This window comes from Apodemus sylvaticus, chromosome 12 (genome assembly GCF_947179515.1).
Source record: "Apodemus sylvaticus chromosome 12, mApoSyl1.1, whole genome shotgun sequence".
In the NCBI taxonomy this organism is placed as follows: domain Eukaryota; kingdom Metazoa; phylum Chordata; class Mammalia; order Rodentia; family Muridae; genus Apodemus; species Apodemus sylvaticus.
In genome coordinates this window covers 7,455,854-7,481,728 of record NC_067483.1, presented here as the reverse complement: position 1 = coordinate 7,481,728, position 25,875 = coordinate 7,455,854, and the positions used below count along the sequence as shown (strand labels likewise).

The 25,875-nt window shown below is 38.2% G+C and overlaps 1 protein-coding gene across 2 annotated transcripts in view; it reads left to right on the top strand.

Moving 5' to 3' along the window:
* The window catches only part of LOC127697709 (contactin-associated protein like 5-2), a 909,987-nt gene that overhangs the window by 375,544 nt on the left and 508,568 nt on the right, over nucleotides 1-25,875 (top strand). For both annotated transcript variants that reach the window (XM_052201021.1, XM_052201020.1), the window contains exon 6: nucleotides 2,778-2,962. In XM_052201021.1, the coding sequence (XP_052056981.1) occupies nucleotides 2,778-2,962 (185 nt within the window). The remainder of the gene's footprint in view (nucleotides 1-2,777; nucleotides 2,963-25,875) is intronic.

Genomic DNA, 25,875 nt, shown 5'->3' with positions numbered 1-25,875 from the left:
GGCGGTGGTGGTGCACACCTGTAATCCCAGCACTCTGGGAGGAAGAGGCAGGCAGATTTTTGAGTTTGAGGCCAGCCCGGTCTACAGAGTGGACAGCCAGGGCTATACAGAGAAACCTTGTATTGAAAAAAACCAAAATAAAATAAAATAAAATAAAATAAAATAAAATAAAATAAAATAAAATAAAATAAAATAAAATAAAAAAAATAAAGAGAATTTTCAACTCTACTCATCTAAGAGAAATAAACAGTAAGTGGCTTAAGGAGGTGGCTCAATGGGTTAAGTGCTTGCCACATAGTGTGAGAATCTGAATTTGGAAACCCAATACTTGCATAAAGCCAGATTGTTTATTGTCAAGATTACTTATTTCAGTTTGAGAGACAGAGATAAGAGAATCTCAAGAAGGCCATCGGCTGGAATATTTAGGGGCAAACAAGAGACCCTTTCTCCAATAAGATGGAAGGTTTAGATTGATATTTAACACTGTCTTTGACCTAAAAAGGTTCTTCTCTCTCTCTCTCTCTCTCTCTCTCTCTCTCTCTCTCTCTCTCTCTCAAAGAAATATGTTTCAAAATTACTCAGAAATGTATTAATTGCCTATCAGATATGCATAAATTGTAGCAGGACTCTAAATTGGCATAACTTAAGTAAGCGGAATTGGCTGCAAATGTTAAACTTTACATTGCTAACCTAACCTTCCTAAGATGTTAATAGCAATCTCATACACAGAGTCTTGAAGGGTATTGCTAGAGCTGTGCGATAACTCTCCTCTACTGAGGAGCCTTGGAAAGTAGGACTGGTGAATTAATGTCTGATTCTGTTTTCTTGGTTTATTATTTATTTATTCAACAAGCCTTGGATTCTCACCATTGTCAGATTATGCTAATGTATTAATAAATAAACCCTGTCTCTTCTTCCTTCCCAAGGGCAATGGTTCCTACAACCCCTCAGCCTGGGTTCCAGTTCCTCCAGTATCCAAGCTGGGTGGATAGTACCTCTTGCTGTATATTTAGTCTCTTGCCTGTGTTTACGAGGTCCTGTGTCCTAGCTATTGTTACTCAAAGTTACCAACTGTACTGGCTAGTTTTGTGTGTCAACTTGACACAGTCTGGAATTATCACAGAGAAAGGAGCTTCAGTTGGGGAAGTGTCTCCATGAGATTCAGCTGTGGGGCATTTTCTCAGTTAGTGATCAAGGGGGGAGGGCCCCTTGTGGGTGGTTCCATACCTGGGCTGGTGTTCTTGGGCTCTATAAAAGAGCAGGCTGAGCAAGCTGGGGGAAGCAAGCCAGTAAGAAACATCCCTCCATGGCCTCTGCATGAGCTCCTGCTTCCTGACCTGCTTGAGTTCCAGTCCTGTCTTCCTTAGGTGATGAACTGCAACAGGGAAGTGTAAGCTCAATAGACCCTTTCCTCCCCAACTTGCTTCTTGGTCATGATGTTTGTGCAGGAATAGAAACCCTGACTAAGACACCAACACTAGTGTTCTCAGAAGATCGACCTCCTTCTCTGCTCCATACCTTCTTTATGTTACCATAACCTGTACTATTGTCTGCAGTGTCATTCAGAGGAAGGGGAGGAAGAAGAGACAGGGATATTTCCTAATGTATTAGCATAATCTCACAATGGTTAGACTGCAATGCCTTCGGAATAAATAAATAATAAATCAATAAACAGAAGCAGATGTTAACTCACATTTCCTACTTTCCAAGTATGCTAATTGTGGTGTCCCAATGCTAAATCCTGCAAGAAGTCAGCCATCTGTACTCAATGAGACAAACAACACAAGCAGGCAAGAATGAAGGCAGGAGTGAGCAGGGTGAGCAGCCCACAGGGAGATTAGTTCATCCTGACACTCTGAGGCCGCCTAGCGTCGTTCATCTCTGCACGGGTAAATACACGTGGCATTAAAGATGACACAATACAAGAACGAGAATATCTACACTTTGCTATCATATTCTGAGTGGAGTGGCAATATATACTATTCTGTCAAACTAAAATGAATGGATTAGAGGCCCAACTGATGACTCAATGGGGAAAAGGGCTGTTCCATGGTAAAGGACATGATATCTAAAGTTAATTTACAGCACACACATGGTAGTAGGAGAAAAATCAAATCCATGCATGTACACATACGCATGCACACCCACATACTCATACAATTTATAAAGATATAAAAAATTGGTATCAATAATGACAGCTTTTCTTTAATGTTGAGACAAATTCTATGTGCTAGTGGCAGACATTAAATTTTTGTTGGAGGGACTCAGTTCATACAGTAGATACTCAACATTTGCAGCTGGGATGTTTATGTTTTCCTCAGTTCCCATATGCACAGACATACTCTGTATGGTCAGTGGCTTCCTCTGAAATAGGTTCAAGATTTGCATTCTTCATTCATAATCCTTCCAAATAGTATGTATGTACATATATATTTAGTTATTTTTTTTATAAATATTGACATGGTTGTTTTAAATCTTATTGCTTTGGCCAATACTGTAAACATTTCTGTTACCATGTGATTGCTGGTGTCCTGGAAACATTATATTTCCTGTCAGGAAGTAGGGGTGTATATCATTTGAGCTACAACTTGGTCCTGGAACCTGAGACAAAAGCCTGCCACATGACTCCTTCCAAATATCCAGTGGTATGCACTGTAGAGGGACTGCTTGAGCTGAGTTTGTTTGACAAAACATCAGGTACTGGTACTCAGTGCTGTTGATAATTAGGATTAAAGGCTGCATGGGCTAAGACTCCATTCCACCTTCCCCTTCTGCAGATGACAGCAAAGCCCGGCTCAGCAGCATTGCACCCTCAGCGCTTCTGGGCAGCCTTCTAGATGACCAGCACTGGCACTCGGTTCTTCTTGAGCGTGTGGGAAAGCAGGCAAACTTCACTGTGGACAGAAACACACAGCACTTTCGGACCATGGGTGAGACTGATGCCCTGGACATTGACTACGAGGTGAGTCAATCCTCCCCACATGTTCCCAGGAGTGGGAGGGAAGTCTGTAAATAGAAATTTTAAGCTTCTTTATCTTGCCTAAGCTACAAGGGAGAAGTCTCCAAAAAGATCTGCACCAAGGTCAGAAACACCTTGGCCAAACTCTGTGTCCCTGATGAGGTGCCAATTGTACATGTTAAAAACCAATACTTCTGTTACTTTCTCCATGTGTACCTATGTATGGATGTAGTGGGTGTCTTTGTCTGTATGTCTGTGTGACTGTCTGTTTGTATGTGCATGTCCTAGTATAATTTCAGTTGCTGTTTCAAAATATATCTTAGAACAAGGGGTTTATTTGGCTTATAACTCCTGATTAGAATCGATCATTTCAGAGAAGTTTTGGCAAAATCTCAGGTAACTAGCCAGTCACATTGCATCCATAGTCAAGAGAAAGACTATCCTTTCCCAATTTGATGGTTGCCGTTTTGTCCTTTTAACAGTGTCCATTGCCTTACAGAAACTTTGTAATTTTATGAGGTCCCATTTGTCAATTCTTGATCTTAAAGCATAAGCTATTGGTGATGTGTTCAGGAACTTTTCTCCTGTGCCCATGTCCTCAAGGGTCTTCCCCAGTTTCTTTTCTATTAGTTTCAGTGTGTCTGGTTTTACATGGAGGTCCTTGATCCACTTGGAGTGAAGTTTAGTACATGGAGATAAGAATGGATCAATTCATATTCTTCTGCATGCTGACCTCCAATTGATCCAGCACCATTTGTTGAAAAGGCTATCTTTTTTCCACTGGATGTTTTTGGCTCCTTTGTCGAAGATCAAGTGACCATAGGTGTGTGGATTCATTTCTGGATCTTCAATTCTATTCCATTGCTCCACTTGTCTGTCACTGTGCCAATACCATGCAGTTTTAAACACTATTGCTCCGTAGTATTACTTGAAGTCAGGAATACTGATTCCCCCAGAATTTCTTTTGTTGTTGAGAATAGTTTTAGCTATCCTGGGTTTCTTGTTATTCCAGATGAACTTGAGAATTCAGTCTGGCGGTTCCTCAGAAAACTGGGCATGACACTTCCAGAGGACCCTGCTATACCTCTCCTGGGCATATACCCAAAGGATTCCCCAGCATGCAATAAAGACACATGCTCCATTATGTTCATAGCAGCCTTATTTATAATAGCCAGAAGCTGGAAAGAATCCAGATGCCCCTCAAAGGAGGAATGGATACAGAAAATGTGGTATATTTACACAATGGAATACTACTCAGCAATTAGAAACAATGAATTCACAAAATTTTTAGGCAAATGGTTTGACCTGGAAAATATCATCCTAAGTGAGGTAACCCAGTCACAAAAGAATACACATGGAATGCAATTTCTGATAAGTGGATATTAATTAGCCCAGAAGCCCTGAATACCCAAGGCACAAATCGCATAAATGACTCCCATGAAGAAGTATGGAGAAGGTCCTGATCCTGGAAAGGATTGATCTATCATTGGAGGGGAATATAAGGACAGACAAAAAAGGATGGAGGTGATTGGAGAATGGATGGAGAGAAGAAGGTTTATGGGACATATGGGGAGAGGGGATCCGGGAAAGGGAAAATCATTTGGAATGTAAACAAAGAATATAGAAAATAAAAATATTTTTTAAAAAATAAAATATAACAGATTTTAATTCCAGATAAAACTTCAGAAAACTATATCTTGAAAGATTAAAAGTATTAAGAATCAGCTTACTATGTTAGAATATAACAAAAATGAATATATTGTTTATCATTATTAAATTGTATGCAAGGGATTCTTCAATAAATTAGGCCTATGAATTTGACACAGAGACACAAAGTTTTACTTGTAAACCCTTTGTGTGTGTGTGAAATTAAGGTTTAGCACATTGAGTGGCAACATATAATAATCATTTAGAAAATGCAGAAGAGGCTCAAGGATTAAGTACAGATATTGCTCATGCAGAGGACTTGGGGTTAGATTCAAGTTTACATATGGGGTGACTCACACCTGTTATTGTCTCCATCCCCTGGAGACCTGACACTGTCCTCTTGCCTCTTGGGATACTTGGATTCACATGTACATATCGCACCTTCACAAATACACACAACTATTATTTTTTAAATAAAAAGGATAAGTTAAAACTGACTGATGAAAAATATATAAACCTTTATAATGAACTTAAATTATGGCAAATAAATAAGATTTAATTGCTCTTTGCAGGGCAGTTGACAATACTAAATATGTGTTTCAAGGGCCAGGCCAATTACAGCTACTAAAAATATTTTAAGAAGAATCCACTTGGGCTTCATCTGGAACTACTAAGTCAGAAATTTTGGGAAAAGAATCTGAGCTATACTCAGAAATCCGTCACGGAATTGCTGATTCTACCCCCTCACACAACCTGTGAAGGCCACATCTTGGATCTCTCTCTCTCTCTCTCTCTCTCTCTCTCTCTCTCTCTCTCTCTGGTAAGATTACATGCAGCAAGGACTTGTCCTTGGGTGAAACAAATCTGTGTGTAACTGTCAACTTTAGTTAAATGTGAAGTAGACAGGGCCTATAATCATTGGGAGCAAGCTTCCACGCACACCTGAAAGAGATAATCTAGGTTAGATTAGCATGTTCATAAAGTTGTTTCTCAGTCTGGGTTTGTATTGCTGTGATAAAACACCATCACCAAAAGCAGCTATAGAAGAAAAATGTTTATTTCAGCTTACATCTCCAATTATTTGTCCATCATACAAGAAAGAGAGGACTGAAACTCAAGGCAGGAACCAGGTGGCAGAGACTGTGCAGAGACCATGTAGAGACCACTGCTGTTTACTGGCTTGCTCATCACACCTTAAGCAGACATCTTGGTTATATATGTCAGGTCAGGGGTCAACAACCCATGACTTTCACCACCCAGTGTGAAGTGGAATTTCCCATATCAATCATCAGTCAAGGAGATAAGTGTACCATAGGCTACTTTACAAGTCAACCTTTTAAAATACCAATCTCTTTGCTTAAGTGACACTAACATGTCAAGTTGACATAAAACCAGCCAGAGCACAGTGATTATAGGGTTAATTGAGCTAGAAACCCATCCACTTTTTTTTAATTTTTTTTAATTTTTTTTTATTTTATTTTTTATTTTTTTAATATATTTATTTTCTATATTCTTTGTTTACATTCCAAATGATTTCCCCTTTACTGGATCCCCCCTCCCCATATGTCCCATAAACCTTCTTCTCTCCATCCATTCTCCAATGACCTCCCTCCTTTTTTTCTCTGTCTTTATATTCCCCTCCAATGCTAGATCAATCTTTTCCAGGATCAGGACCTTCTCATACTTCTTCATGGGAGTCATTTGTTATGTGATTTGTGCCTTGGGTATTCAGGGCTTCTGGGCTAATTAATATCCACTTATCAGAGATTGCATTCCATATGTATACTTTTGTGACTGGGTTACCTCACTTAGGATGATATTTTCCAGATCAAACCATTTGCCTAAAAATTTTGTGAATTCTTTGTTTCTAATTGCTGAGTAGTATTCCATTATGTAAATATACCACATTTTCTGTATCCATTCCTCCTTTGAGGGGCATCTGGGTTCTTTCCAGCTTCTGGCTATTATTTTTTTTTATTATTCGATATAATTTATTTACATTTCAAATGATTTCCCCTTTTCTAGCCCCCCCACTCCCCGAAAGTCCCGCAAGCCCCCTTCTCTTCCCCTGTCCTCCCACCCACCCCTTCCCACTTCCCCGTTCTGGTTTTGCTGAATACTGTTTCACTGAGTCTTTCCAGAACCAGGGGCCACTCCTCCTTTCTTCTTGTACCTCATTTGATGTGTGGATTATGTTTTGGGTATTCCAGTTTTCTAGGTTAATATCCACTTATTAGTGAGTGCATACTATGATTCACCTTTTGAGTCTGGGTTACCTCACTTAGTATGATATTCTCTAGCTCCATCCATTTGCCTAAGAATTTCATGAATTCATTGTTTCTAATGGCTGAATAGTACTCCATTGTGTAGATATACCACATTTTTTGCATCCACTCTTCTGTTGAGGGATACCTGGGTTCTTTCCAGCATCTGGCAATTACAAATAGGGCTGCTATGAACATAGTAGAACATGTATCCTTATTACATGGTGGGGAGTCTTCTGGGTATATGCCCAGAAGTGGTATAGCAGGATCTTCTGGAAGTAAGGTGCCCAGTTTTCGGAGGAACCGCCAGACTGATTTCCAGAGTGGTTGTACCAATTTGCAACCCCACCAGCAGTGGAGGAGTGTTCCTCTTTCTCCACACCCTCTCCAACACCTGCTGTCTCCTGAATTTTTAATCTTAGCCATTCTGACTGGAGTAAGATGAAATCTTAGGGTTGTTTTGATTTGCATTTCCCTAATGACTAATGAAGTTGAGCATTTTTTAAGATGCTTCTCCGCCATCTGAAGTTCTTCAGGTGAGAATTCTTTGTTTAACTCTGTACCCTATTTTTAATAGGGTTGTTTGGTTTTCTGGAGTCTAACTTCTTGAGTTCTTTATATATATTGGATATTAGCCCTCTATCTGATGTAGGATTGGTGAAGATCTTTTCCCAATTTGTTGGTTGCCGATTTGTCCTCTTGATGATGTCCTTTGCCTTACAGAAACTTTGTAATTTTATGAGGTCCCATTTGTCAATTCTTGCTCTTAGAGCATACGCTATTGGTCTTCTGTTCAGAAACTTTCTCCCTGTACCAAAACCCATCCACTTTAATGACAGGATTCCCTGGGATGAGATCCTATATTCTATTAAAAGGAGAAACGGAGTTGAGTGCAAGCATTCATTGTTCAGTCTCTTGGCTGTGGGTACTTTGTAACTTTTGAGCTCCCTTAAGATCCTTTTACTGGGATTCCAGCTATGATGAATTGTAATCTTGAATGGTGAGCAGAAATAAATACTTTCTTCCTTAAGTTGCTTTTTCAGAGTATTTTATCAGGAAAAGAAACTAAACTAGAAGAAATTGCTAGAAAGTGTCTAAGAAACCTGCAGACAAAATTTAAGACCCAGATGTGCTAGGAGATAAAAGTGAAGCAAAAATAAATAAATAAATAAATAAATAAATAAATAAATAAACAAATATATAAATAATGGAAAAATTAGGAAAAACACTTTTTCTTCTTTCAGTCATTGTTATGAGCCTTAATAAAGTTCTTTTCCTTTGATGTCAACTTCTGCTATTGTGTTATAGATAATATATGTCATTCAGTAACTTCAAAAGGCACATTGACATCTTTTGACTCAAAGGGTAGGTATTTTTTAATTTCTGACAGTGGAAGATCTTTGAATACCCACACTTTTCTATGTCAACTTGTTTAATTGATTGGAGAAACAAAGATTACAGTAAATTAGACTTACCTCAAAGCACAGAGATACTTTTAATGAACATGAAGTCAATATTGACAAAAAGAAAGTCATCAAGTCCTTATTCATTGTCATAATTTTTGTGAAATACTTTAATATTTAAGGTAACTGTCCAGAATTTCTATGCAATCCCCTAATTTAGCACTGATTTGCAAGCCTGTTTGCTTTTGTATGATCTCATTAGCACAGATATTCTGTGAGCTCACAAGCTGTGTGACACTAAAATGACTGTTAGATTTTAGGTGTGATAGTTGGCATCAAAGGAAAAGAACTTTCTTAAAACTCATGACAATGACTGAAAGAAGAAAAAGGGTTCTTCCTAATTTTCCCATTATTTCTTTTTACTTCATTTTTATCCCCTATCACAGCAGGGTCTTTTAAGTGAAACTCTGTGGTGACACAGTTTAGGCAATTGGAGCTCCTTTCTTCAGGTAAGTATATCTTTTCTTGTGAAAAATCTTCATAAATGTGAAACACTTAGAAATACCTCTCTCAAGTAATCTCTGTGTCAGGAGCCTGAAACTTCTGGCAGAATGTGCAGACAGGTTGTTCTAGACATCACAAAAAGAAGATAGATTGAGGATGGTTACAAAGAGTTTGTACTGTATGACCAGAGTTTCATGTCAGAAGTCTCCAGCGTTGGAGATTGTACTCAAAGGAAGGAAGGTTTGGGAAGTAAAAGCAATTTGGGTGGAGAGCAATGTTCTATTCAGCTGTTTCCCACATGCTGGTACAAACCTAAAAGATAAGAATTCAAACTTTCAGTAACTCAGAAGCAAAACCCTTGCTTTTAGTAGAAGGAGCTGAACACTGGTATCAAGATTGAGAATGATTTCCAACACAGGCCATTCTTTTACTTTAAAAAACAATCAAGTACAGAAAAAGAAAGAAACATAAAAGCACTACAGCTGCTACCCTGAGCTCTGTGTGAACAAGAGGTGTGGACTCCTATAGTCGGAATGCTTCTTGAGACTCAATGTCAGAGCATACCACGATATTATTTTCTACCTTCTCTATTATGTTTTATGTCAGGAAAAGTCATATTATGCAATTCTATCTTTATTTACGAATGTTACCAATATGTAGGACTACTGGCCAGAAAATGTAGATACTGATACTTTCACATCATGTAGTGGTTTGAATGAGGAGGCTGCCAGAGTTTCATCTTTTAATACTTGGTGACCAGTTAATAGTGCTGTTTGGAGAAGGTTGGGATATGTGGACTTGAAAAAGGTGTGTCACTGGGGGCAGGGTTTTGAGATTTCAAAAAGTCCAAACTGTTTTCAACTAATTCATTCTCTGTGCTCAGTGCTTATGGATCAATATATAAGCTCTCAGCTGCTACAACAGTTTAATCCCTGCCTGCCTGCCATTGTGTTCCACCCCACATCGACTCTAAACCATGAAACAATGAGTTCCAATAAACTCTTTTTTTACTTTTTTAAATTGCATATTTTATTTTATTACATTTTGAATGATATTTGCTTTCCTGGTTCCTCCCCAGAAATCCCCATCCCATCCTCCCTCCTCCTGCTTCTATGAAGATATGTCCCTACACACATTCCTCTCCCATTCCCCTCTACTGGGGCATCATTAAGCCTTCATGAGACCAAGAGACTGTTCTCCCATTGTTCCCCAACTGGGTCATCCTCTGCTACATATACTACTGGAGCCGTAGGTCTCTCCTTGTCTACTTCTTGGTTGGTGGTTTATACACTGGGGAGCTCTTTTTTCTTTAATTTGGCTTAGTCTTGGTTTTCTTTCTCAGCAACAAAAAGGTAACTAAGATAACATCAAGGATGTTCATTAAGAGACTTGATAACATTTTGTGAATCAACATGAATGACAACTCTAGTTCCAGAAGATTTGATGCTGTCTTCCTAGTGACTGCATTCATGTACAATTACAACACACACACACACACACACACACACACACACACACACACACTTATACATATTTTTTTTCTTTACAAACTCTAAAATTGGATGTATGAGCAGAGGCAGACCACATACCTGTAGTCCTAAATCTTGAGAGGTACAGGCAGGATGATCAAGTATTACTTTTAGGCTATGTAGATTCAGCAATCATCCTGGGCTACTTGAGATCTTTCTAAAAGGATGAACAAATAATTTGTGCTGGCAAACAATGAATTATAGTGGTCCCAAAACAAACAGACAAGGGAAAAAATCAAAATGCAATGGATACGTTTTGGAAGAAGAAAGGTTTCAATGGGAAGAGGATATAAGACAATAATGGCAAAGTGTATGATTAAGACATATTATACACATTGCATATATATGTAATAAACTATAAAGGAAGAAATTAACTATAAGAAATATTCATGATATTCATATAATTTCATGAGTAACTTTATAGACATTTGTAAGAAAATGAAATGACTGTTTTATCATTAAACAGCATGGAGGTTCTTCTAAGCATGGAGTCTGTTCCAAAGAACCTTTATAAAATATAGTAATAAAACGTAGGATAATTTTCATTTATTTAAAATCTACAAAGTCCTTCAATGAAAAAATGCATGCTTAATACCATCATACTCTACCAAATAACTAAAAACAGTGTTTCAAACTATAAAACTAACAAATATAGTTTTTGACAAGTCAACAAAATTAGTATGGGAAAACAACAAAATAACACACTCCTTAAAAATATAGATTATTTAATCTTATAAAAATTATGATCTTTATTACACCCCAAAGAGAAAATTCTAATCATGTTCTAGTGAGGGTTTTCTCATACTTTCATGACTACCATCTTATATCATGCCACATTTGTATGTACATTGTTACTTCATTGTTGGTATTATAGTAAATGAAATATTTATGAAATGACAACATTATTCAATATTAGACATAGTTTTCTACAACAAGACTGAGTTCCTTAAAATTTGTTCGTAGATATATGCTAAGAATATGAAAAATATAAGAAATGAAGGAAGACAGGTGGTTATTTTGATAGTAGTCATGCAACTGTTTCAGTCTGTTTACCTCTTTCCTGGTAAGTCATTACTGTGACTCACATGATTCATGGTTGAGTAAACCATTGACACCTCTGATACTATGAAGGCCACCTAGTAGGGAGTAAATGTTTTGTTTGTATCCAGCCTAATTCTTATAATCTAATAACAAATGTGTGTAGATTGTCAGAAATAGATCTTACCATTAAGTTCTACTTGACAATCAAGAACAATAGTGATAGTCTATTTCATTTTAGGGAATTCTGATGGAAATTTTTTTCATAGCCCAAAAGGTGTTAAAATTTAAAGTTACGATTAGCCCCACAATATAGTGGCTTGCCAGAGTGTCACAATGACTTTGCATGTGTCCGCTCAGATAATTGTTCATACTAGGGTAGGAAGTTTTTGGATCATCTGAGAAATTTATGATTTAACTTAAAAACAAACAAACAAACAAACTAAAAGCAGGAAGGACAAACCCTCCTGGAAGGACACTGAAGTGCTTGTTTTGGTAGAATTGTGGAGTGGAATGAAAGAGAGGGGACAGTATCTATCTTAATAACTACCTTTAAATGACTTTTAAAATGTTATGCCACATTTTAAAATGAAGCAGGCCATAAAAAGGATGAATGCTTCATGACATGGCTCTAAAGTTACTTGTTGTCATATAATTTTATTCACAAAATTTCTTTTAAAGTTCCATTTTTTGCTGAGCATGTTGATGCACACTATTACTACTAGCATTGAGAGGAAAAGACAGGCAGATCTCTATGAGCACGACATTATCGTGGTTTATATAGTGAGTTCCAGAACAACATGAGCTATATATAGCAATCCTATCTCAATATATGAAATATCAATACATATATTGATATATATTGATTCATATATTTTTCTGTCATATTTAATATTGTTTAATTTTAATACTTATTAAGATGTGTCTGCTGTATGTACATATTCATGAGTGCATGTGAGGGAACACTTTTATTACAGCTAAAACTCCTCCACACTGGATGGTTTTTATTTCTCTCCTCCCAAATTGTTTATTTTTAATGCATTTATTTGTTGTTTATATAGTTATTGTGAGATATATATACAAACATATATGTGTAAAACTTTATTCACTGATTAAATTTACCTATTTTCAAAACTACTTCATCATTCCATACATGACATGTAATTTATGTGTATAAAGGTTGAGATTTTTCTGCCTCTTTTTCATTTGTTTCTATAAACTAAAACACTCTGATAGTACTAGGGACATTTCTTTACTATGCAAATGAATTTTTCTTTCTGTGAATTAGCTTATTATCAATCTAAACATATTCCTATTTTTCTGCTTGTAAAATTCCCTGCCCCACTGCTTGCAGAGGAGCTGCTCATATTTACAATCTCTACCACCCCCATACCCAATCAAGGTTGGTTGCTAACAAACCTGCTTAGCAATCCCAAATTTCCACAGGTAGCTGGGTCATAATCTTGCAAACCTTCACTCCGCCAAGGTTACTATTCCCTGGAGTTCAGTTGAATCACTGTGATAAAGAAAACACCAATCTTAGTTTAGAATAAACAGATAACACAATCCCTGGCATTGGAATCTAGTACCCTAAATTCAACAACTATTCTAAGTGGCACAGGAAGGTAACTAACCACTGATCAGCACAGAGAGGACTGACAATGTGGGTGAGATCTGCCCTGCAGATCAGAACCCTCTGGCAGAAGCCTTCCTGTTTCTGTCTCTAGATTTGGACCATCATTTGCCACAGTGCACCGTATCCAAGTGGCCCAGGAAGGTTTCTAACCACCCATCAGTGCAGAGAAGACAGCACGGGTGAGACCTGCACTGCTTCTCAGAGGAAGCAGCCAGAAATCCTGAGGACACAAGGGCCTAAGAGCAGCCTGGGACAGGAGTATTCTTTCTTCTGCCCACCACCAGAATTGATCAGGGTGATCATTTGTGCCCACTCCAAATATAAATACAAGAGAGCAGATCTCACAGGAGTACCTACATACCTGTGTACACAGAGAGAACTGGTCTGCCAGGAGCACAGATATAGAGGCTTGTGTGACAGACAAGCCACCATCAAAGACAGCAATACCAGCTGATGCCAGAGATAACTAATGGCAAAAGGCAAATGCAAGAACATAACTAACAGAAACCAAGGCAACATGGCACCATCTGAACAAAGTTCTCCCAAAACAGCAAGTCCTGGATACCCCAACATACCAGAAAAGCAAGATCTGGATTTAAAATCACATCTCAGAATGCTGATAGAGGATTTCGAGAAGGATATAAATAACTCCCTTAAAGAAATACAGGAGAGCATAAATGAACAGGAAGAAGCCCTTAAAAAGGAAACATAAAAATCTCTTTTATTTCTCAACAACAAAAGAAATTCTGGGGGAATCAGTATCCATGACTTCAAGCAATACTACAGAGCAATAGTGCTAAAAACTGCATATTATTGGCACAGTGACAGACAAGTGGACCAATGGAATAGACTCAGTGAAACAGTATTCAGCAAAACCAGAACCGGGAAGTGGGAAGGGGTGGGTGGGAGGACAGGGGAAGAGAAGGGGGTTTGCGGGACTTTCGGGGAGTGGGGGGGCTAGAAAAGGGGAAATCATTTGAAATGTAAATAAATTATATCGAATAAAAAAAAAAAAAAAAAAAAAAGAATTGAAGATCCAGAAATGAATCCACACACCTATGGTCACTTGATCTTCGAAAAAGGGGCCAAAAACATCCAGTGCAAAAAAGATAGCCTTTTCAAGAGATGGTGCTGGTTCAATTGGAGGTCAGCATGCAGAAGAATGTGTATTGATCCATTCTTATCTCCATGTACTAAACTTCACTCCAAGTGGATTAAGGACCTCCATATAAAACCAGACAAACTGAAACTAATAGAAAAGAAACTGGGGAAGACCCTTGAGGACATGGGCACAGGGGAAAAGTTCCTGAACAGAACACCAATAGCTTATGCTCTAAGATCAAGATTTGACAAATGGGACCTCATAAAATTACAAAGTTTCTGTAAGGCAAAGGACACCATCAAAAGGGCAAATCGGTAACCAACAAAGTGGGAAAAGATCTTCACCAACCCTACATCAGATAGAGGGTTAATATCCAATATATATAAAGAACTCAAGAAGTTAGACTCCAGAAAACCAAATAACCCTATTAAAAAGTGGAGTACAGAGTTAAACAAAGAATTTTCACCTGAAGAACTTCGGATGGCAGAAAAGCATCTTAAAAAATGTTCAACTTCATTAGTCATTAGGGAAATGCAAATCAAAACAACCCTGAGATTTCACCTTACATCAGTCAGAATGGCTAAGATTAAAAATTTAGGAGTGAGCAGATGTTGGCGAGGATGTGGAGAAAGAAGAACATTCCTCCACTGCTGGTGGGGTTGCAAATTGGCACAACCACTCTGGAAATCAGTCTGGCAGTTTCTCCGAAAACTGGGCACCTCACTTCCAGAAGATCCTGCTATACCACTCCTGGGCATATACCCAGAAGATTCCAGCATGTAATAAGGATACATGTTCCACTCTGTTCATAGCAGCCCTATTTATAATTGCAATAAGCTGGAAAGAACCCAGGTATCCCTCAACAGAAGAGTGGATGCAAAAAATGTGGTATATCTACACAATGGAGTACTATTCAGCCATTAGAAACAGTGAATTCATGAGATTCTTAGGCAAATGGATGGAGCTGGAGAACATCATACTAAGGGAGGTAACCCAGACTCAAAAGATGAATCATAGTATGCACTCACTAATAAGTGGATATTAACCTAGAAAACTGGAATGCCCAAAACATAATCCACACATCAAATGATGTACAAGAAGAACGGAGGAGTGGCCCCTTGTTCTGGAAAGACTCAGTGAAGCAGTATAAGGCAAAACCAGAACAGGGAAGTGGGAAGGGTTGGGTGGGAAAACGGGGAGGGAAGGGGGCTGATGGGACTTTCAGGGAGTGGGGGTCTAGAAAAGGGAAAATCATTTGAAATGTAAATTAAAAATACATCAAATAAAAAATAAAATAAATAAATAAATAAAAATAAAATCAATTAAAAAAAAAGATCATGTAGGTTTCATCCCTGGGATTCAGGAATGGTTCAATATATGAAAATCCATCAATGTAATCCACTACATAAAAAATCTCAAGGAAAAACACCACATGGGCATTTCAAGAGATGCTGAAAAAGCATTTGACAAAATCTAGCATTTTTTAATGTTAAAACTCTTGGAAAAATCAGGAATTAAAGTCATGCATTAAACATAGTAAAAACATTATACAGCAAATCAGTAGCCAAACTCCAACTAAATGAAGAGAAACTTGAATCAATCTCTCTAAAATCAGGGACTAGACAAGGCTGCCCTCTCTATGTCTCTCCATATTCATTCAATAAAGTACCTGAAATTCTAGGTAGAGTAATTAGACAACAAAAAGAGGTCTAAGTGGTACAAATTGGAAAGGAAGAAGTCAAACTATCACTATTTGCAGATGTATACTTAAGTGACCCAAATCACTCCACCAGAGAACTCCTACTGTTGACAAACAACTTCTACAATGTTGCAGGATATAAACTTAAACAAATTAGTAGCCTTCCTATACTCAAAGGATATACAGGCTGAGAAAGAAATTGGGGAAACAACACCCTTCACAATAGTCACAAACAACATAAAGTATTTGGTGTGACTCTATCCATCAAGTCAAAGATATGTATGACAAGTCTCTGAAGAAAGAAATTGATATTTCAGAAGATGGAAAGATCTTCCATGCTCATGGATTATCAGGATTAATATAGTAAAAATGTCTATCTTGCCAAAAGTAATCTATAGATTCAATGGAACCCCATCAAACTTCCAATTCAATTCTTCATAGAGTTAGAAAAAGCAATTCTCAAATTGATCTGGAATAGCAAAACATTCAGTATTTCTAAAACTATTCTGAATAATAAAAGAACTTCTGGTGGAAACAGAATCTTGGTCCTCAACCAGTACTACAGAGCAATAGTGTTAAAAACTGCATGGTATTGGTACAGTGAGACACAGTATCAATGGAATAGAATTGAAGGTACAGAAATGAACCCACGTACCTATGGTCACTTGATCTTTGACAAAGGAGCTAAAATCATCCAGTGGAAAAAAGACAGCCTTTTCAACAGATGGTGCTGGTTCAATTGGACATCAGCATGTAGAAGAATGCAAATCGACCCATTTTTATCTCCTTGTACAAAGATCAAGTCCAAGTGGATCAAGGACTTCCACATAAAACCAGACACACTGAAATTAATGGAAAGGAATTGGGGAAGAGCCTTGAGCACATGGACACAAAAAATGGGGAAATTTTCTTGAACAGATCAATAACTTATGCTCTAAGATCAAGAATTGACAAATGTGACCTCATAAAATCACAAAGTTTCTGTAAGACAAAAGACAGTGTCAGTAGGACAAAATGGCAACCAACAAATTGGGAAAAGATCTTTACCAATCTAACATTCAACAGAGGGCTAATATCCAATATATACAAAGAACTCAAGAAGTTAGACTCCAGAGAATCAAATAACCCTATTAAAATATGGGGTAAAGGGATAAACAAAGAAATTTCAACTGTGGAATATCGAATGGGTGAGAAGTACCTAAATAACTGTTCAACATCCTTAATAACCAGAAAAATGCAAATCAAAACAACACTGAAATTTCACCTCACACCATCAGAATGGCTAAGATAAAAAAGAAAACAAAACTCAGGAGACAGTAGGTGCTGGCAAGATGTGGAGAAGGAGGAACACTCCTCCAATGCTGGTGGGATTGCAAGCTGGTACAACCACTGTGGAAATCAGTTTGGCATTTTCTCATAAAACTGGGCATAGTACTCCTGGAGGACCCTGTTATACAACTCCTCGGCATGTACCCAGAGGCTTCTCCTGCATGTAATAAGGACCACGATCCATAATGTTCTTTGAAGCCCTATTTTTAATAGTCAGAAGCTGGTAAGAAACCAGATGTCGCTTAACAGAGGAATGGATACAGAAAGTGTGTTGTATTACACAGTGTATTTAATACTACTCAGCTATTAAAAAATGTATTCATCAAAGTCTTAGACAAATATATGGACTTAGGAAATATCATCCTGAGTGAGGTAACTCAATCACAAAAGAACACAAATGCTATGCTGATTAGTGGATATTAGTCCAGATGCTCAGAATACCCAAGCCACAATTCACATATCAAATGATGCTCACAAGAAGGAAGAGCAATGTATGGATACTCTGGTCCTTAGAAGGGGGAACAATATTCCCACAGAAGGAGATACAAAGACAAAATATGGAGCAGTGTCTGAGGGAATGACCATCCAGAGACTACCGCACCTAGGGATCCATCCCATACACAGTTACTAATCCCAGACACTATTATTGATGCCCACAAGTACTTGCTGACCAGCGCAAGATATAGCTGTCACTTGGGACACTCTGCTAGTGCATGAAAAATACAGAGGGGGACACTGTCCACCAGCCATTGAACTGAGCACAGGTTCCCCAATGGGGGAGCTAGAGAAAGGATCCAAGGAGCTGAAGGGGTTTGCAGACCCATAGGAGGAACAACAATATGAGTCACCCAGTACTCCCAGGGACAAAGCCATAAACCAGGTAGGACACATGGTGTTACCCATGGCTCCAGACACATAGGCAGTAGAGGTTGTCTTTATTTGACATCAAAGGCAGGAGAGGCCCTTGGTCCTGGAAAGGCCCGATGCTACAGTGTGGAGAAATGCTGGAATAGGGAAGTGGGAGAGGGTTGATTGGGGAACAGGGGGAGGGGAGATGGGTTATAAGCCTTTGGGGAGTGGGGAGCCAGGAAAGGGGGCATAATTTGAAATGTAAATGAATAATATATCTAATAAAAACTGGTAAAAAGAAAAAATAAATAAAAAGAAAAGACATTCAGGTGGCAGAATTTGATGGATTCTGCCACCCAAACTAGCAAATGAGCATACTTCCTATATTGTATCTCCCTTGCTCCAGCTGTCAAATAGGACGTCCCCTTTCCTGGCTTCCCTCTTTCTCTCTCGGACCCAGAAGGCCCGCCTCTATCTTGACCAGTTATTGGCTTCTTGTGGTCTTTATTATTTAATCAATTAGGGGGAAATTTTAGTACAGCTGGTGCCCTTGTTATTGCTTGACACTGCCTACTGAACTCTTCCCTCATCACACATACATGATTAAAAGAACGTCTGGACACTTAGAACTGTTTATCTGTTATTGAAAAAGTACAGATTCCAAGGAAAATTGTTTCCAAGACAATTTAAAGTATAATTGCTATTGATTCTGCACCCCCCAAGAAACTAAACTAAACTATGTTACAAAGCTAGCATAAAAGGACTGCATAGAGAATACAGACAGTCTCATGAAAATAAAATAAGAAAATAGAAAATGAGAAGATGTGTAAAAAAATAGAAAGGAAGAGATTGGGGGAGAGAGGGAAAGTGGGAGGGAGGGAAAAAGGAGGAGGATGAGGGAGAGAGAAAGGGAGGGAGGAAGGGACGGAGGGAGAAGAAACAACCTCAGTGTATATAACACTTGCCCTCTTGTATTAGTTTATCTTCTGTTATTGTGCTGAAATACTCAGAGCAAAGCTACTTTAGGCAGAAAAGGTGTAATTTGGCTTAAAGTTCCAGAGGGATCCTGCCCATCATTTTGGACAAGGAATATCAGCAGGAGCCTGAGTGTATAGCCGAGGTGTAGACTTTGGGAGAAAATGAAATAGGTACAGCCTATAAAACCTGACGTACTTATTCTAGCAAGGATCCATCTCCTAAATGTTCCAGGACTTTTATAAACAGTGCAAACACTCATGCCTCTGAAGATGTTTGATATTCAGATCACAGCACTTATTTCATCTTTAAATCAGTCCTTCAAGAGATATAACCCATGATATATCTCATAGCAAGCTTTAAAACACAGGGAGATGGAAGCATCTTCAGTCCTCTTGTGCTTGTATTCACAGAGTCATGGACACAAGATGCTCAGAGATTCATTGGGTGACATTGCTGCTGTCTTGGAGATAGGAGATAAAAGATGGAAGATGGAGTTGAGTCTGAATACTTTCTGGAAAGGATTAGATTTTACTAAGTCATTTCATTTTGTTTAAATCTTCCAATTAAAAACTATAATTTTGGTTCTGCTGATTTTATATTTCCTTAAATGTTATAACTCTGAAATGCATATATGAATGCATATAATCCAAGAGATGATCACTGGGCATGCTGGAAACCATTCTAGTATAATAGGTAAGCTGCAGTATCAAAGGATTCTATCACTAAAAACTTTAAAAAAAAAAAAGGAACTGAATGGCTGGTGTCTATTCAGGCTGCATAGGAAAATGTACTTGTTGCCAATCTTGATGACCTGAATTTAGTCGTTGAGATCTACATGGTGTAAATCAAGAACCAACTCTCTCAGTTGTTTTCTGACTTCCACATGTGCCCCTTGGCAGGAATATTTCTCTGCCACATGAACTATCTCTCTAAATATTAAATTAATGTGTAAATAATAAATAATCAGGAGAATAAGAAAAAAATCCATTCAGTATGGAGCTCTGGCTGCTATATAAATGTTCACTCACAAGTCTGAGAACTCACAAGCACACATGAATATGCCCATACAGAAGACTCATCTTAATATGTACAAAAAGTCAGAAAATGATATTGAACATTGAAGAATGGCTTTTAATCCTGGCATCATACCAAAAAAGCCCACAATTCCTCCCATTATTGTTCTTTCAATACTGGAGGATGGAGCAAGGGCCTCGTGTACTTTAGGTGCGTGCCCAGTCTCTCAGCATCTGCCTTGGATAAGTGGCTTGGAGGGTGCTCAGTGGCATGATTGGTTGTGATCTTCTACAGTCTTTAAAAAGCAGCTGAAGTTACAACACTGTGCAGAGCCACCAAGCATGGATTCCTTGTTTGTATCAACATGCTGAGAAGCAACAGATAACATATTTTCTTGTTTTATCCATATATTTGCTAGAATGTTAATAGAATGTCTTTATTAGCCTTCCAGTTTTAATGGAGATGGCTAATCAGACATTTTGGAAACAGGCTGAGTTACTATAGTCATCAGGAAAATAATAGAAAATTAGCCAGGCTGTCTCAGACATACACAGAGCCTGAGGCAAGAATACAAATGTAGAGTCAGAGTTCCTAATCTAAATATTTAAAGAGGTACAAATTCAGCTAAGGATTTAGTGAAGAAAATGTATTCCACTCTTCCAGTATGATCAAATTGCCTTCAATGCTACAGTGTACCACACCTACCCAGTTCTGTCCTTACAGTTTTCTCCTAGCCTCAGAAAACAGAAGAATAGAGAACACTGTTGATTTTGATGGAGACAACACACATTTAAGTCAAGAGACTCACCTGTGTTGGGAAGGTCAGTGTGGAAAACAGTAGTGAACAATACTTGTGGTCTCTTAACTGGCCGATGAGCACTGTTCTGAAGAAGCAGAATATGATCTGTGGATTCACAGAAAAATGCCACATCTACAGCAGGTCCCCTGTCTTCTCAGCATGTGGAGAAAACTGAAGTAAAGACTTTCATACAGATCTTTTCTAAAGGAATAAAATGTATACAATTTTACCAATTGGACAAAAAACTTAAGATCTGATATGTGGAAACAACACCTATACTGTTCATGTTAGACCAATGTTAGATATGGTTAGCCCTCTGTGTTGAGTCTGGGAAAGATACCCATTTTTCCATTTAGCAGGAGGAGTCACAGGCATTCCTCATGCTCTGGTCTACATTCTTCCTCAAATGGAAGACCTGATCCCACATGGAAAACAGTGCAATGGCCTGTGAGAAAGGTGGAGTGGTCAATTTGTATTAGTAAGAACTCACAGGCAACATCTGTTAACCTCTGCTTTACCTACTTTTATTTCTCTGAGAAGGCTGTAGCAAGCTCTTGATGAGCATGGATCTGAGCATTATCTATGTCTAGGGCAATGTGTCAAACTGCCAGGTCAGGCTTATTGGGTGATAGCATGCTGGGGCCATGGACCTTTGATTTTTCTTAAAGATAGGACTAAATTGAAACTATAAGATTCTGGCAAGTCTTAACTTATCGGAGAACCCTGACTGAACAATGCAGAGATGGGAATCGATGCAAAATCAAGTGGAATTTTATTTAATCCAGCATGCTGTGGTCATTCTGCATATGGGGAGAGAATGGCCACATTTAGTCCATCTAGTGGGTCTTTATACAGTTCTCAGGTCCACTGCCATTAGGCACAATGTGATTGGCAAAACAGTGTGACTTTTAAACAGATTAGTCTATAGGGAATGAAGTAGGTGTCTCTCAGAAGGTGGTCCCTCCTCCCTGTGATCTAAGGAATGTAATGTAGCCCCTCCCTTCTGGAGGGAAGTGTGTCTGGTGGAATTTTCCAAAGTTTCTGAGCTGACCTCTTTATTTCCTCTCTTTTCTCTGTGCATGGTTCTATCCTGAAGTCATTGCTGGTATTCTGGCAGACTCATATTCCTGGACTTCTGTGTCTAGTTCTTTGTATCTCAGTTCTAAGATCATTAGCTGTACTGTACCTATTTGTTCCTTAACAACAGCAACCAAGTATTTCAAAATGTAGAGGCCAAAAGTCAACTATAGTTGGAGAACAATTAGGGGTCCTAACAGAATGAATATGTGGGTGGTTAACCAAGGGGAGGAGTTAATCCAAGACTTAAACCTGCCCTGACTCTGTTCTCCTCTCTCTCTTCCACTTGGCTAGCCCTTCTCTCACCTTGGCCATTGACTCTTTAACAACCCCAGAATGGTCTATATAAAAGCAGCATTCATCAGCTAAGACAGCACACAACCCTCCATTCTGCACAACTACCTCTCATAATGAAGTCAGTGATTCTTGAAGGTGACTGATGGATGTTTCTATTCTCTCTACATCTAAATCAATGACTTCCCTCAGACTCTCATAATTTTATCCTTATTGGACCAGAACAGAGGTCTTTGTGGCTGCCCCAGCCATCCCAAAATCCAACAGAAGGGAGACAGTGAGTGCTACAACAGTTTTGGCAGATGGACACCTAGGATGGGGGAAGGAACCAGAATCATCAGGTAGTCATGATCAAGGTGGAGTTATCTTGAGCTTGAACAGATTGTCCATCTTCTGTATGGTCCAGCGGGGGTTGGGGTTGTCTCTAGGGAATAGGGCTTCTGCAGCTTTCACATGGGAAGTGTGCACCCAGGTCACAGTATCATCCACTGTGAGGGCTTATGGGAGTGGCTGGCAGAGCCAGGAAGGGCCCCTTCCATCAGCCTTCCAGCATCTGTCGCCAATACCTTCTTACATAGATCCAGTCACCAATCTGTAATTGGTGAGGGGCCTCTGGCATACCTGGAACATTTAAGCAGACAGTTTGGGCTAAATCTCATGCTGTGGGAAATCTCCTGAGAGGTCCCAGTGGACACCAAGGGAGTTGGGGTACCACACAGGATCTCAAAATGGGTCAGGTTAAAATGGTAGGGGCTGTCTGGACTCAGAACAGCATCAAGGGGAGGGGCACCACTCAGTCTGAGCCAGGTTCCAAGGTCAATTTAGTTTAGGTCTCTTGTAGGGTTCTGTTCATTTTCTCTACCTGACCTGAGCTCTGGCGACAGTATGCCCAGTGGAGCTTTCAATTAGTCTCCAATACCTCTGTCAATCTCTGACTTACCTTAGAGACAAAAGCAGGACCATTGTCCTATTCAATTACCTTAGGCATTCTGAACCTCAGGAAATTTTCTTCTAATATCTTTTTTAGCTATTATGGTAGCTGTTTCCTGCTTAGTGGGGAATGCCTTAACCCATCCAGAGAAAACATCTATGAAACACTACAAAGTATTTATGACATTAATTTCCTTGCTTACCTTCTGTAAAATCAGTCCCCCATATACTCCAGGCTATTCTCCCCTATGTCTTTTCACCTGTTTACTCTTGGCTGCATAAGCATTCACTTGTTGGCCTAACTTACACTGTCCTATTATCTCTCTGTCCCAGAATCAGAAGTATATTATATATACTTTAGGTCCCTTAACTGCTGGGGAAAGATTTTTATCCCCTAATTGAGTCCATACAAGCATTTGGCCTAGTAAGTAAGTCTTTTGCTTACTTTCTGGGGAGTACAGTTCTCCTTCTTGTGTGTGCCATTGTCTTTTCTTTCCTTGGTAATAGTTGGTAGGGTGGCTAGCAATCTGAGTACTTTTTTCTTCAGTATATTCTAATTGAGGCCATTCCTTAGTCCAGTCCCATTTCCCAGTGGCTGTCTCTTGCAGGCCCATAAGTGGGATTGGCTCCTGCATAGCCTTCTGTAGACAGTTGATCTGGTTATTGCCCACTGAGTCTCTTCCTTTCTGATGTCCTGGGTATATCATACTCATAGTTGATGGCTTCATTAAGACATCTAAGAGGTCCAAGACTTTCTGTTTCTTTCCTCTGATGTGAGCAGTTCTCTTGGCACATATCTCTGTGGACATGGGTTATGGCAGATATACTTGCTATCCATGTGGATGTTAATTTTCTTGCTGGCTCCAAGTTCCAAGGCCTTGGTGAGGGCAATTAGATCCACTTTCTTCATCCACATGCCAGGGGTAGAGGTACTACCCAGATGACATTTGTGTTGTCCACCACAGTAGCACCTGCTTATTTCTGACCTTCATGGAGAAAACTGCTCCAGCCTGTAAAGCAGGTTTCTGCAGGGGTCAGTCAGAGAGATCTCTCCTTTTAGGACAATTAGCTGTGGTTCACCAGATAGGAAGTGTATCTATTTATTCCTCCTCTGGGATCCCTTTCCACTCTCAGCATGGATTCTTTTTCTGTTTTGCATTTTTTTCTAAAGAAATTTAAATATTATCTGCTAATACAAAAAAGATAAAAGTATAAAGCATCTATGAAATGGATATTCATGGTCAAGAGCACCACAGTACAATTTGATTTGTTTTCTTGTTGGACACAGACTGTTCCCCAGAACAGAATAACTTAAGAAAGAAAGAGTTTATTTTGAGTCCTAGTGGAGGGCACATTTTATAATGTTCAGGAATACATGGCAGCAAAAAATCTGGCAGGAAATCATATTGCCTACACAATCAAGAAGCAGAGAGAATCAAGTGCTAAGTTCAATTTGTTTTCTTCATTTTTATTCAGCCCGTCACCTTGCTCATTGAATAGTACTACCTTAATTAAACTAGTGTAGAAACAATCTCAGAGACGTAAATCAATTTTCATTTAATGAAATTAAAATGCCCAGATATTTGCTGTTTAGTAATTCTTCATTCAATATACCATCAATATTTACTGTCACATGTGCATTTGTGCCCCTAAGGTGCCCCAGAGAACAACAGAGGGGAAGTCCCATATCTCTCTCTTGTTAATTCCTTCCCCAACAAAACTCTTTCCAAATCTTCTACACATTACAGATGGTTTCCTTTCCATGCAACTCAAGATTGCAGTTTTGTTATATTCAGTATTTCACAAATTTTTCTACTACTTCTACTTCTACATATTTTTCTCCTAATTTTGTTCTAAATCTTTTGGTCAAAAGTCTTGTTATTGAAACGACAATTCTTTATTATTGTTCTTCAGACTTTTCAAGAACTATTCTTAATAGTCTATATTGTTTTTATCTGTAAATCAGAAGACTTAGTGGTTTTCTTTAGAAATTGAAGGAGCCCAACATAAAAATGTAAGAGGACAAATTTACCACTAGATGTTTAAAATCTTAAAAAAATAAGTAACTTATAATAGTTATATTGCCAATTTAATTCTTGCAAAAATCACAAATAAAAACAGATATTTTGAAAATACAAAATGTTCATATTAAAATAATTTGTATAGAACATTAAATCCAAAAATGCCTTTTAAAATAAGTTATAAGCATCCTATGGGTGTTTTTAATTATTTTTCGAGATTTACAAATTGTTATAAAATCAGTAAATTCTTTGCTTTGTCCCTGACAAATCTTGATTTGGACAATGAAATTAAAATTTAAATTGATTTGCTACTTAAAACATATATATATATATATATGTGTGTGTGTGTGTGTGTGTGTGTGTGTATGTCCATTTTAAGGTAAATAAAATTCCAAGTAATTCAATAATTTCACAAGGAGCCTGTGAACTTAAGACAGTACTACAATCAAATGTACTGATAAAATTAGATCAATTCTTCTTACATACTTTAATATTAATTTTTGAAATAAATCAAGGAATAAAATTATATTTCATTCTTTTTAACATATGTAAATAAATCAGAAAATAAATGACTAATATACAGAATCAACAGAAAATATTTTCTTGATGAGGAAGTCAGAAACACTCTTTGGAATAATTGGAAATTAGCAAGTTTTGGTGTTGCTTGCATGCTTTATTTCTAGAAAGTTCTAGATTATTATTTTTAAAATTGTTTAAAATGTTTTGCATAGGTCTAAGAAATTTGCATCAGAAAGATAAAATAAATTGAAGAATAAAGTGTTTTGTGCATATCCCATGATTGT